The 14,441-nt window shown below is 45.5% G+C and overlaps 2 protein-coding genes across 9 annotated transcripts in view; one reads left to right on the top strand and one right to left on the bottom strand.

The window, feature by feature from the left end:
* Positions 1-14,441, bottom strand: part of LOC118207564 (tumor necrosis factor receptor superfamily member 14-like) — a 135,103-nt gene that overhangs the window by 54,256 nt on the left and 66,406 nt on the right. For 5 of the 8 annotated variants that reach the window (XM_035381273.1, XM_035381268.1, XM_035381269.1 and 2 more), the window contains exons 1-3: positions 13,855-13,938; positions 6,321-6,411; positions 5,616-5,709 (exon numbers count right to left, since the gene is read on the bottom strand). In XM_035381273.1, the coding sequence (XP_035237164.1) occupies positions 5,616-5,709; positions 6,321-6,411; positions 13,855-13,907 (238 nt within the window). In that variant the 5' untranslated portion in view covers positions 13,908-13,938. Of the gene's footprint in view, positions 1-2,785; positions 2,806-3,376; positions 3,435-3,613; positions 3,631-3,981; positions 4,149-4,318; positions 4,410-4,740; positions 4,897-5,112; positions 5,239-5,615; positions 5,710-6,140; positions 6,197-6,315; positions 6,412-13,854; positions 13,939-14,441 lie in introns of those variants that run through there. The other 3 variants (XM_035381267.1, XM_035381274.1, XM_035381290.1) reach the window with 3 other exon arrangements.
* Positions 14,337-14,441, top strand: part of LOC118207572 (coiled-coil domain-containing protein 27-like) — a 44,068-nt gene continuing 43,963 nt past the window's right edge. The window contains exon 1 of the mRNA XM_035381305.1: positions 14,337-14,374. The gene's annotated coding sequence lies outside the window, so the exon portion shown is untranslated. The remainder of the gene's footprint in view (positions 14,375-14,441) is intronic.

Below are 14,441 nucleotides of genomic sequence, written 5' to 3'. Positions count from 1 at the left end.
AGGATTGCTCGCCATTTTCCTACTATTAAAGTTTACCTGGTGCTCGGTTTATCTAGAAACTAGATAGCATCTTGCACCATATCAAGCCTGCTCTTGAAAACCCCCAGTTTCTTCCTGTACGACATGGCCTGGCAAGCTATTCCGTGCAGTGACTATGCAGGATCTCCAACCATTTATCGCACATACCTCCGACTGTCACCAGCTTGTCTTTTTCAGATCAAGCAGGTCTAATTTCACACATGGCAGATTCCTCCTTTGAATCAACATCAGTAAAAAATGCACAGTCCGGGTCATTAGGATCACCTTTCTGTGTGGATGCATTTTCTCTCCATGTCACTCCATGTCACCGGTTTCCTTGTGATACAGTTTCCTCCCATAGTTCAAAGACATGAAGATTGTGATGAATTGCCTTTAGGCATGACTGCAAGAGTGAATGCTGTGAGGGTCCTGCGATGGATTGGCAGCCGGTCCAGGGTGTATTCCTGCCTCTTGCCCACATGCTGGGATCAGCTCCAGCCCTCCCTGCAACGCTGGCCAGAAATAATCGCATTAGATAATTTACGGATGGATCTTCACTTCATTGGTGAAAGAATGTATTAACTGAACCCTCATCCCTCATTAAAATGTGCATATGTTAAGAAAACAGAATCAAAATGGTTTTAACATGTAAGAACAACTCCATGCACACAGTAGACAGCTGTGACAGCTGCAGTACTAACTGCACACAGCCCATATAATAGTATTTTTATCAGTCTTCATGATTTCCAGGCCTGCCAACCTTAGCAAAATATTTTGAGTACCACAATAGTCTGTGTGACGCTTAGTTCACATGCTTTTGCACCACTTCGCTTTGCACGCACACACAAGCCTTTCTTCGTAATTCTAGTTTTGACTGTTTAAGTGATCAGGCAAAATTGTATAATTTGACCTGATTCTAAAATATCACTTGCACTGCACTGGGCTATATTATGATATACTTGCAAGTCAAACATTTGAGTACAACTGCTTAAAACAATTTTTTTCATGATTAATATTTCATTATATGATATGTGTGCTTATACAAACAGATAACCATAAGTGAATTGTACTCAATTATTTAATAAAAATGGAAATAATTTATTTTGTATATTGTAACATATGGTTTCATTTTTCAAGTATTGTTGGTTAATCAAGATATTATCAAAAAACAGGTAAAATGACCGTTATCCCAGGAAGAAGCAGATCAGAAGTTCGTAGTAAAAACAGGAAGATTTATTACGCAGCCGGCTACGGGAACAACTGAGCGAGAAAGTTCAAAAAGGTATTGGTGGGTAATTAGTTTTATACAGTTTTCAGTCCATTGATATTTGCATATAGTGGAATTCGTGTGGTCAGGTTTTTGAGCAGCTATTTGAAAGAGGAAGCAAGGGTAAGTGTCATAGAAGTGTGACACTTTATAGCCAATAAATAAAACTTAAAGCGTTATAAGTATATTATTACATTAGCGGCTCCTGTTATTACATTTTATATGATTTATTTAAAAACCCAGCTAATAATGTAATAACCAGCCAATAATGTAATAACTTATTACATTATATGCAAAACGTTATTACGTTATTGGTTCATAAAATGTATTACATTATTGGTCAGTTATTACATTATCGGCTTTTATTACATTAAGAACGGAAAAATGATTACGTTACTGGCAGTTACTACATTAACGGTAGTTATTACATTATTGGCTGCTACAAACCCTAAGCTTAAGGTCATTTAAGAGATTACAGGGAGGTAGGTAGGGATGGGGATAGGTGCAGCCTGAAGAGGTGAGTCTTCAGTCGTCGCTTGAACTGGGTCAGTGTCTCAGCTGTTCTGACCTCCACGGGGAGGTCATTCCACCATCGTGGGGCCAGAACAGACAGGAGACGTGTTGTGTTGCGATGTAAAACGCTGTCAATTATGAATAAAACCAAGTTTCTGTTCATGATTTCCATTTTTATTTAATAAATAATTGAATCAGCTTATATAGGCACATATAGGCCTAATGAAAAAAAAATATTCGATTGAAAAATTATCTAGGAATGTAGGCTTTTGTAACTAGAGGTTTAGCTAAATTATTACCTGAAGTTCCTTGGTGGCTAATGTCAAAATCATAATTGCACAATGCGCAAAATGCATGGTAGGGAAGTTTTGAGGGGCGGAGGCACGGCCATTGCTCCTGATATTTTGCGAGGAACTTCTGGGGGGCATGGACTCGCTTCTTTCTATTAGGTCTGCTGCTTATGCCATATTATGAAGGTTCTCCTTGTTAGTATCCTCGTCATCTGACGTCATGATTATTTTCTAACTGCAAGGCTGGTCGGGTGACTAGCTGCAATAATAGGAATTATTTACTACGTTAGGAGTCTGTAGTCAAACACCTCTGCAATGGTCACTTTGCTCCAATAAAGCGTGCGCGATTCAAAGTTTGAACAGGGGGTCTCCGTAGCGTTTGAGTTACTGCAGCTAAGAATTGCGTGGTTGGTACACAAAATGCGTGCAGGTTGGCAGGTCTGGATTTCCCCCATCGAGTCATGTGTACTCTTACCATCATCCTGCAGCTGATCTATCCTGTTCATCATCACTTCCTGTTTCCTAGTGAAGTGGAGACTTCATCTCAGTAAATACAGTATTAATCATAAAAGTATAGAGGTAATTTAATAAGAGTAAGAGAGAGTCCAGAGTTAAACTAACTTTATAGCAAATAAAAGTCTGTTCTTGAAAGGTTTTAGAAAAATTAAGCGCATAATGTGAAAAGTTTCTCACATACCATGTTCTGCCTTCTGCTCCCTGAAAGCAAAATAATGGTTAATTATTTAATTACTAGATAACAACATTTACATTTTTCTGAATAACTTGTGATGTAACATTGCATTACTTTTCCTTTTTGATTTTCTTGTTTAATTCTTTAATATGCTTACCACTCATATCGCTTGTATAAATATGAAGATTTCTGTTCACATTAAAAACTGCTATTAAAACAGCATCACCCTTTACATGTTTATTCAATTAAATTTTGGAAAGTCTTACTAGGTAGATGAGGAAACTTAATAAAAATTTAAATGGTTCTTCAAATGACAACTGATACTTCTAATACAAGCAGCACAGTAACTATGAGGATATCTTGGTCCACCATTCACACTCCAACGTGTTTTAGAATTCATCTTCATAATTGTGTTCAATTGGTAAAAGAACACATTAACCGGGCACACCTCTCATTAAAATGTAAAGAATCGAAATGGTTTTAACGTAGCAGAACAATTCCATGTATCAGGGGCAGTACTAGCTGCACACAGCCCATCTAATAGTATTTTTTTTATCAGTCTTTGTTATTTCTCCATAAAGTCATGTACTCCTTTACCTTCATCCTGTGGCTGGTTTGTGCTGTTCATTCTTTCACGCTCTGTCAGATCTGTTGCCTAACAAAGTGGAGACTTTATCTCAGTAAATACAGTATTAACCATAAAAGCGTAGAGGTCATTGCATAGCCCCAGGAGTGGCTTCTGAATTAATTAAATTAACTTCATAGCAAATGAAATTCTGCTCTAGAAAGATATTTGAAAAGTTAGGCACATGATGTAAAAAGCTTCTCACGTACCTTCTTCTTTCTCCTCTCTGTAAGCAAAATAATGGTTCATTATTTAATTACTTGATAACTACATTACATTTGTTTTAATAACTTGAAAATATCACACTAAATTATTACCTTTCCTTTTTTATTTTCTTGTTTAATTCTTTAACATTGAATATCACCAATCAACCAATGGAGTACAACATGGTATATTACTTTTCCTTTTTGAATTCCCTGATTAAATACTAAATATTTAATATGCAAACCACTCATATCTCTTGTATAAATACAAGGATTTCAATTCACAAAATGTGGGTAGCACAGCCAACCTTAAACTGCTATTCAAACTGCTTCACCATTTACAAGTTTATTAAAAATAAAATTCAAAGTCTTACCAGATAGAGGGAGAAACTTCCTTAAAATGAAAATGATTGCTAAAATAACAGCTAAAACAAGCAGCACAGGCACAATAACGATGTAAACAGGAATATTTCTTGGTCCACATTCACTATCCGATGTGTTTGTTCCTGCTGTAATTTCCTGAAGTCCCAAGGACTGGCAACTGTCAAAAAAATAAATATATTATAAGTCCAAATCTCAAATAATCATTCAGGTTATATTTATCTATACAAATAACAATGAGTAACAACTCCTGTTTGGTTTTGCTTTACCCCACACTGATTTATTCATCTGGAAAATTATGTTATTTGGGAATAAACATAGGAAACTTACTCTCTGTGTGGTTTGCAGTATGCAGAAAAGTATTCATTTGAAAAAGTTTTATCAGGACAGTATCCACATTTGGTATTAGTCAATGTTGTTCCTGTGAAAATATAAGCAAGTTTAATTTTACTAAACAGATAAGGATGAAAAAGCCATAGTTCATTTTGTGGAGTTTTTCGATACAATTTCAGTTTTAGTGTATGTTCTTGATTGGCCCAGACAACTTATGTCTGCGATGAAGCATACTCTATATGCCTACAGAAGTTTTTGGTGATCTCCCAGTATTGTGACAAATATATCTGCTTCCTCTGGGTGACCCACCAGCTTCACAATGGCTGTTGTCGGGTCATCCGCCAATCAAAAACACACACTAACCCTGGAATATAAAAAAAACTCTCAACTGTCCCTTCAAGATATTAATGCAATCCAACCGTTGTGTATGATGAATTGTCCAGGCCTGCAGATGGTGTGTTTCTGCGCAAAGCTGCACCCCTTATAATCAGTCTTAGTGCAGTAGTGGTGATCCAGAGGCCCACACACTGTGTCAGAGGTGGGGGTGCACTCTCTCTCTGTTTTTAAACCCAAGTCTGTGGAGGAACGGTGAATAAAGACCCATATTGACACATTATTTGAGTATTTCGATAACAGACCTGTTCATCATTCACCATCAAGTCAAAACAGCATATTGAATTTTAATTACTGTAAGAAATCTTTTATATATTATTATTAAAAAGACAGTCAAGCATGTTGCAAATGGCCATGTCATGAATGAACACATTAGTTTAATATGAATCTTTTCTCACCTGGCACACACACTGTACAAGAAAAACAATGAGACAGACCGTTGGGCATGGCGCTGAATGATTTTTGAATGCACGGTATACAGGAGGTGCTAGTGTACTCCGTGCAGTCTTTATAAACATGTGTCCCTAATCAGAAAAAAGACACAAAACAAAGCCAAAATGTACCCATTTGAAATGACATTTCAATAATGACAAAATAAAGAGCACCTTCACTTTTTAACCCCTGCAAGCCATTACATTACATTACATTACAGGCATTTAGCAGACGCTCTTATCCAGAGCGACTTACACAACTTTTTTTTTTACATAGCATTTTACATTGCATCCATTTATACAGCTGGATATATACTGAAGCAATGCAGGTTAAGTACCTTGCTCAAGGGTACAACGGCAGTGTCCTTACCCTTTCGGTTACAAGTCTAGTTCCTTACCCACTGTGCTACACTCCTAAGCCAAAATCTACTGCATTAGAAGCTTTAGTCTGATAAAAGATAGTGACTTACCAGGTGTGCACATTGGACAGCACTCTCCATTAATTTCATATTCTGCACTTCCACAGGAATAGGCGAGGCCACAGAACAGGAGCAATAGATATGCCTGAAGCATAAGCAATAGTACAAATTACACTGGAAGCAAAGTTTGGTGCATTTTTTGCAGTTTGACAGTTTAACAATCCTTTTGTGTGTGTTTCTGTATGTGTGTGGTGGCAGTTAAAATATCAGTGGTAGAGGTGTGTGAGAGAGAGGGTGGGGAGCTTTAGAGCTTCAGCACCCAGGGGCCCACAGCCTTGCCTACAGGGGACAAAAATGAATTGCCAGGTGGCAGGAAGATATCTGTGACATGACTATGACAAATGTTACCTCATGATTGTGATAAGGGAGTGTATTATATTGTTATTTGACATTCAAACAAAAGCTGAAACAGGGAACAGAAGACAGAAGTCAGAAACAGGAAAGTGTGAGAATGTCCTAACAGAAGCACCAAAGCTATTCTAAATAAGGTAGTGAGACAAAACTTTAATCTCTTACCATCCATAAAGGGACTTTAAAATGCCACATATCTAATTTCCTCTGAAAGCATATTCCTGTGCACAATAAAATAGACAGCGTTAATTTAACTCCAAGAGGGTCACATGTACACATGTATTAAGTGTTAAACTCTGATAGAGTAAAATGCACTCTCTATGAGTTTAACACTTAATACTTTACTGTGAGCTTGATAGATGTCCATCTGTCGTAATTCACAAAATTATGGTCAGATTTCTTCCCTTTGTGGAGGTCCTGGTTTCCGTGATCCAGCCTGGTAAAAAACAAAAAAACATGTTAAATAATCCTCATTTTAATTTCATTTTTGCATTCTCTCTGCAGTCTTTTACAGGAGAGGTTGCAACATAACTAAAAAGGTAACTTACACATTTCTATTTAAAAAGGTAACTGCTTTTAGGACTTATTCCATTCAAAAGTTAACAGAAACAGAGTTGTACACATAAGGGTAGATACTATAGAATGACATTCCGTTAAAAAAATATATATATATTAATCCCAGGAACCCCTTAGTTCCAACCATGGGAGAACATGTTGTAGTGACCCAAGTGAGGGATGAATGGACCCCCAGTGACCTGAACGTGCTGAACTTTGTCTCTGGAACCGCTTGCCCTTTTTTGATCATATGACTAAAATTCCGTAACTCCTGAGGGACAATATAACAGGCGAGAGGTCTATATTCTTCATGTTATTTGGAACAATGAAATGAAATGATAAAAATTATTATAACAGATGTAATAGTAATGATTTTACTTGCTCATTTGTTAATTACTATTTACCATTTCATACAGAATAGGATGTCACACTCCCACAGACCAAAGTTCAAATGAAAGTGAAAGTAGCCTAGATTGGAATTCCCCCAAACCTACCGTTGTTTCACTTTAAACATTTAATTGAACAAATAATATTAAAAATCTATTTTATGGGTTATTGCCATTGGGTTGTGCTAGCTAGGCTATACCATAAGGTCAGTCAGTCAGAACCTTTATTTAAATTCTCGGAGGTACAATTGAGGGCCAGGCCCTCATTTTCAATGTAGCCGAGATTACAAACACAATTAAAACACAATAGGTGTAATAAAAGATCATAGAATATAACAACAGCAACTAACATAGTAAATAATAAAATAACAGTAATAAAATACAGTAAAATATAATAAAAAAATAAAAATAAAATAAAATAATAAAATAAATAAAATCAGCACAGATACGATCAAAAACAGATACACTCAGAGACAGGAATGTTCAAAACCAGCGATCTAAAATGCCCATAAGTAGGTAGAGAGCTGATTTTCAGCAATTGTTGGAGCTTATTCCAGGAGGATGGGGCACTAAAATGGAATGCTGACTTCCCAATTTCTGATCGAGCTCGAGGGACCTTAAGCATAAGCAAGCCATTTGATCGGGTTTGATAGGGTCCAGAGCGCCACTCTAACAACCTTGTAATATAAGGTGGAAGCATTCCGACAATGGCCTTTGTCATGTTCCGGTGTTCCTGTCTGTGTTTCCCCTGTTGGGCCGCCAGATGGCGGCACTTCTGTTTTGTGTCCTGCTCCCTCCCTGTTAATTGTATTATTGGTTGTCTCGTTATCCCATCATTGTTCCCACCTGTGTCTTGTTATCCCCTCCTTCTGGTTTGATTGTTTTTTGAGTTCACCTGTGTCTTGTCACCCCCCTGTCTATTTAAGTTCTCTGTTCCCTTGACTCGGGTGCTGGTTCCTTGTGTTTGTTACCTGACATACATGTTCCTGCCTGCTTGTGTTTGTTTCCCGACTGTATGTACCTGCTTTTTCCCTTGTGCTCTGCCTTCCCGTGTTCTGCCCCGGCTGTGTTTTTGAGTTCTTGTTGTTTTCTGTTTCATTAGATTATTTTTTGAGTTTGTGTTTCACCTGCCTGTATTTTGTTCCTGACTTGTGTTTTTGACCTTCCCTTGTGCTCTGCCTTCCCGTGTTCTGCCCTGTCTGTGTTTTTGAGTTCCTGTTTTCTGTTTCATTAGATTATTTTTTGAGTTTGTGTTTTAGCCCATTGTGGCCTTGTCTGTTCCTTGTTTGTTCACCTTGTGTTAGTAAAGTCTTTGTTAATTTTCCCTTTTGAGTTTGTGTTTTTTTTTCCCCTCTGCGTTTGGGTCCCCCCTACCCGGACCGTCACAGAAGGAACCAGCCAGTGTGGGACCCAGCAGAGGGGTTTTTATTTTTTATTTTTTTATTTATTTATTTTTTTTGTTTATCATGCCACCGGGGTGGTGGAGTGACCCGGAGGACTCGCCACCCAGCGACTGGGAGTCCCTCGCCCTTGAGCTTCCCAGTGCCCGGGGTGGGCGGTCACGGAGGCGCCGTGGTCGGGCTGCCTCCCGGTCGGCCAGACCTCCAGCTGCCCAGCCAGCGGGTCCCGGCCCTGCGTCATTCGAAGGGACTCGACTGGCGATCTTTCCAGGGCCCGGCCCGCGGGGGTCCCGCCGGTCCCGTCCAGCTGCCCAGCCTGGTTCCCTACGGCTGTGGTCTGTGTTCCTGTCCCCTGCCCAGCCCAGTCGGCAGGGCCCTCGGCCTGCTCCACCCCAAGTCCAGGAAGGGCCTTCACGGCCTGCTCTGCTCCAAGTCCCGGAGCGGCCTTCACGGCCTGCTCTGCCTCAAGTCCCGGAGCGGCCTTCACGGCCTGCTCTGCCTCAAGTCCCGGAGCGGCCTTCACGGCCTGCTCTGCCTCAAGTCCCGGAGCGGCCTTCACGGCCTGCTCTGCCTCAAGTCCCGGAGCGGCCTTCACGGCCTGCTCTGCCTCAAGTCCCGGAGCGGCCTTCACGGCCTGCTCTGCCTCAAGTCCCGGAGCGGCCTTCACGGCCTGCTCTGCCTCAAGTCCCGGAGCGGCCTTCACGGCCTGCTCTGCCTCAAGTCCCGGAGCGGCCTTCACGGCCTGCTCTGCCTCAAGTCCCGGAGCGGCCTTCACGGCCTGCTCTGCCTCAAGTCCCGGAGCGGCCTTCACGGCCTGCTCTGCCTCAAGTCCCGGAGGGGCCCCCAGAGCCACCTGGAGCCCCGGAGAGACTCCCAGATCCGCCTCGAGCCCCGGAGAGGCTCCCAGATCCGCCTCGAGCCCCGGAGAGGCTCCCAGATCCGCCTCGAGCCCCGGAGAGGCTCCCAGATCCGCCTCGAGCCCCGGAGAGGCTCCCAGATCCGCCTCGAGCCCCGGAGAGGCTCCCAGAGCCGCCTCGAGCTCCGGAGAGGCCCCCAGAGCCGCCTCGAGCTCCGGAGAGGCCCCCAGAGCCGCCTCGAGCCCCGGAGAGGCCCCCAGAGCCGCCTCGAGCCCCGGAGAGGCCCCCAGAACCGCCTCGAGCCCCGGAGAGGCCCCCAGAGCCGCCTCCAGCCCCGGAGAGGCCCCCAGAGCCGCCTCCAGCCCCGGAGAGGCCCCCAGAGCCGCCTCCAGCCCCGGAGAGGCCCCCAGAGCCGCCTCCAGCCCCGGAGAGGCCCCCAGAGCCGCCTCCAGCCCCGGAGGTCCCGCCTGCTCTGACCCTTCCGCGGAGGCCGCCTGCTACACCCAAGTTTCGGGCTTTACTTGTGCCTCGAGCCCCGGGGGGGCCTCCGGAGCCGCCTCAAGCCCCAGGGGGGCCTCCGCAGCTGCCTCGAGTCCCGGGGGGGCCTCCGGAGCGTCCAGAGCTCCGGAGAGGCTTCCGGAGCCGTCCAGAGCTCCGGAGAGGCTTCCGGAGCCGTCCAGAGCTCCGGAGAGGCTTCCAGAGCCGTCCAGAGCCCCGGAGAGGACAACGGTCCCTTCTGTTGTCCCGCAGGGGCCGCCGCAGACTGCTCTGGCCGCCCCGCAGGCTAAGCCACCTGCCTTGCCCCCTAGCGTTCGTGCTCCCCCTGGCGTTCGTTCTCCCCCTAGCGTTCGTGCTCCCCCTAGTGTTCTCGCGCCCCCCAGTGTCCGTTCTTCCCCTAGTGTTCTTGCTCTCCCTAGTGTCCACACCTTGCCCCCTGGCGTTCGTGCTCCCCCTGGCGTTCGTGCTCCCCCTAGTGTTCTCGCGCCCCCCAGTGTCCGTTCTTTCCCTAGTGTTCTCGCTCCCCCTAGTGTCCACACCTTGCCCTCTGGCGTTCGTGCTTCCCCTGGCATTCGTGCTTCCCCTGGCATTCGTGCTTCCCCTGGCGTTCGTGCTTCCCCTGGTTTCGTCGCTCCCCCCAGTGGTCGTCCCTCCCCCGGTGTCCGTCCTTCCCCCAGTGGTCGTCCCTCCCCCGGTCTCGTCGCTCCCCCCAGTGGTCGTCCCTCCCCCGGTCTCGTCGCTCCCCCCAGTGGTCGTCCCTCCCCCGGTCTCGTCGCTCCCCCCAGTGGTCGTCCCTCCCCCGGTCTCGTCGCTCCCCCCAGTGGTCGTCCCTCCCCCGGTCTCGTCGCTCCCCCTGGTGTCCATTCTCCCTTTGGTGTCTGTCCTCCCAACCGTGTGTCCGTGTGTTCCCCGGCCCCCCTGTCTAATTGTCTGCCCGCCTGTTTGTCTGTTGGTCTACCCGTATGTGTGTCAGCCAGTTTGTTGGCCTGTTTGTCTGCCCCCCAAGCCGTCAGCCCATCGGCCAACGTGTTTGCCCGCCTGTCTGCCTGTCTGTCAGTGTGCCAGTCCGCGTGTGTTTTGTCTTGTTTGCCTGTGTGTCAGTCCCTATGTCAGTTGTTGGGCTCCCCCCTCGCCTTCCCTGTCTGCCTGTCCCTTTGTGTGTCCGTCGGTGTCGCCGTGTGCCTCCCCGCCTGCTTGTCCCTGTGTCTGTCCTTGTAGGTCTCCCGATTGTGCCAGTATCTGGCAGTCTGTTTCCCCGTCAGTCTTGTCCAACCCAGTCGAGTGTTGTCGTGCCCCGTCTCAGTCCTGTCCTGTATGTCTGCCTTGCCCCTGTCCAAGTCCCCCCTGGTTTCCTGAGTCCCCCTGTCGCCCGAGTGCGGGCCCTGATTTTCCCCCGAGTCGCCCGATGTGCGGGCCCTGAGTTTCCCCCGAGTCGCCCGATGTGCGGGCCCTGAGTTTCCCCCGAGTCGCCCGATGTGCGGGCCCTGAATTTCCCCGAGTCGCCCGATGTGCGGGCCCTGAATTTCCCCGTGTCGCCCGATGTGCGGGCCCTGAGTCTCCCCCGTGTCGCCCGATGTGCGGGCCCTGAGTTTCCCCCGTGTCGCCCGATGTGCGGGCCCTGAGTTTCCCCCGTGTCGCCCGATGTGCGGGCCCTGAGTTTCCCCCGTGTCGCCCGATGTGCGGGCCCTGAGTTTCCCCCGTGTCGCCCGATGTGCGGGCCCTGAGTTTCCCCCGTGTCGCCCGATGTGCGGGCCCTGAGTTTCCCCGTGTCGCCCGATGTGCGGGCCCTGAGTTTCCCCGTGTCGCCCGAGTCCTGCCCAGCCCTGAGTCTCCCCGTGTTGCCCGGGTCCTGCCCAGTCCCGAGTCCTGTTCCCCCGTCCGAGTCCAGTCCCGAGTCCTGCGTCCCGTTCCAGTCCCGAGTCCCGTCCTGTTCCTGTCCAGTCCTGTTTCTGCCCCGAGTTCCCGTCCAGCCCCGAGTTCCCCTCCAGCCCCGAGTCTTGTTCTTGTCTTGTTCCTGTCCTGTCCAGCCCAGCCCTGAGTCTTGTCCTGTCCAGTCTTGTCCCTGCCCCAGTCCTGTTCCTGCTCTGTGTCCAGTCCCTGTTCCTGTCAGAGTCCTGTTCCCGTGTTCTGTCCCTGTTCTTGTCTTGTCCTGTCTCCAGCCCCCACCCTCTGTTGACTCCCTCCCCGGGTCGGCCTCCTGGGACGTCAGGAGCCGTCCCTTGGGGGGGGGGGTACTGTCATGTTCCGGTGTTCCTGTCTGTGTTTCCCCTGTTGGGCCGCCAGATGGCGGCACTTCTGTTTTGTGTCCTGCTCCCTCCCTGTTAATTGTATTATTGGTTGTCTCGTTATCCCATCATTGTTCCCACCTGTGTCTTGTTATCCCCTCCTTCTGGTTTGATTGTTTTTTGAGTTCACCTGTGTCTTGTCACCCCCCTGTCTATTTAAGTTCTCTGTTCCCTTGACTCGGGTGCTGGTTCCTTGTGTTTGTTACCTGACATACATGTTCCTGCCTGCTTGTGTTTGTTTCCCGACTGTATGTACCTGCTTTTTCCCTTGTGCTCTGCCTTCCCGTGTTCTGCCCCGGCTGTGTTTTTGAGTTCTTGTTGTTTTCTGTTTCATTAGATTATTTTTTGAGTTTGTGTTTCACCTGCCTGTATTTTGTTCCTGACTTGTGTTTTTGACCTTCCCTTGTGCTCTGCCTTCCCGTGTTCTGCCCTGTCTGTGTTTTTGAGTTCCTGTTTTCTGTTTCATTAGATTATTTTTTGAGTTTGTGTTTTAGCCCATTGTGGCCTTGTCTGTTCCTTGTTTGTTCACCTTGTGTTAGTAAAGTCTTTGTTAATTTTCCCTTTTGAGTTTGTGTTTTTTTTTTCCCCTCTGCGTTTGGGTCCCCCCTACCCGGACCGTCACAGGCCTTAAAGATAAACAAAAACCAGTGTTTATCATGCCTCACTGCCAGAGAAGACAGACCCACCTTGGCATAGAGGACACAGTGGTGGGTACCATGACTATCGCCAGTAATAAATCTGAGGGCAGAGTGATAGACTGTGTCCAAGCGCTTAAGGGAAGAAGGAGCAGCAATTCTATAAATAATGTCACCATAGTCTAATACTGAAAGGAAAACTGCTTCAACAATTCTTTTTCTACTGATCATAGGGAAGCAAGATCTGTTTCTATAAAGGAAGCCAATTTTTTGTCTCAGTTTGCTGACAAGATTATCTATATGGAATTTAAATGAGAATTTCTCATCAAGCCAGATGCCAAGATATTTATATTCAGAAACTCTCTCAATTTTAGAACTATTTGCAGTGGATATAAATATGCTATCATAATCAGTGCTTCTGGCCCTAGTAAACAACATGAATTTTGTTTTGCTTGCATTAAGAACCAGCTTAAGCTTAACAAGAGCCTCCTGAAGGGCATTAAATGCAAGCTGCAGTTTCTCAATGGCAAGCTGAGCAGAATCAGCAATACAATATACAATAGTATCGTCTGCGTATAGATGGACTTGACAATCATTTAGTGGGGAAACAATATTATTAATGTAAATGGTGAAAAGGATAGGGCCCAGAACTGATCCCTGCGGAACCCCCTTCGACACAGGCAGGAACCCAGACTGGGTGCTCCCAGACTTCACACACTGAAATCTCTCATACAAATAATTATGAAACCAATCACAAGCTTTACCATCTAAACCAATGCTGCACAGCTTCTGTAAAAGCAAAGCATGATCGACTGTGTCGAAGGCTTTAGACAGATCTACAAAAAGGGCAGCACAGTGTTTCTTACTGTCTAGAGCAGACATAATATTGTTTGTAACTAGCGTAACAGCTGAGATAGTGCTATGCTTGGCTCTAAATCCGGATTGATGTGGGCTTAGAACTGAATGACTAGAAAGAAATACTTTGAGTTGATTATTTGCCAGAGATTCCAGAATTTTAGCTAGGCATGGTAATTTGGAGATTGCTCTATAATTGTTTAGATTATTTCTATTATTTAGATTATTATATTAGATTAGATTAGAATTCTCGTAGAATTGCGATCAGTAAATAGTAACAACACGCACTAGCTTCGTGTGAGGTTTGATCACCACTGCAGTGAAATTAAGAAGTTATTAGAATAGAATAGAATAGAAATTAAGAGTCAACCAAGACTGTAGAAAAACAACAACCGCGCGCACACGCACCTGAAACTGCGTCGCAAACAAAGACAGGCTACCACTTCAGTTAATTTGATCATACATTACAGATATTTTTATCAGGTTTTTTTTTTTTTTACCTGTCCTATCGGACAACTTGAAGAGCCATTCCACTTGTCCGACCATAAAGTTCGCTTGTCCCGGACAACCGTTAATGTCGACCTCGGCATAACCTAATAAACCAGACTAAATTTAAGACTTAACTCGCCAGCGCGTTAATTGAGAACCATTTGTCCTTAGAATCTGTACTTAGTTTGAAACTAACCTAGCTGTATCACAGTCCAAACGTCTGCTGTTTTATACTTCCGCGTAGGTGTTGTGCGGAAGGTCGCAGACAGACTTCACGTAGGCAAGCGAGTAGTTTGCTCAGAGCGAGAACGGCTCTTTTACCCTGTGGAAATGGGATCACGGGATGTATAGCATACATAAATTTGCATGCTTGAGTAATCCAGGAGCTCCGAAGACTGTTTTCAGTGTTAGTCTATCTAGAAGGTTCCTTTACCAAAAGGTAAGCAATTAATGAAATAAAATATATATTTATGTTGCCTAAAAATGTACAAAAAATGTATATTTTG

The sequence above is a fragment of the Anguilla anguilla genome, chromosome 11, assembly GCF_013347855.1.
Source record: "Anguilla anguilla isolate fAngAng1 chromosome 11, fAngAng1.pri, whole genome shotgun sequence".
Lineage (NCBI taxonomy): Eukaryota > Metazoa > Chordata > Actinopteri > Anguilliformes > Anguillidae > Anguilla > Anguilla anguilla.
This window is presented reverse-complemented; position numbering and strand designations above follow the sequence as displayed.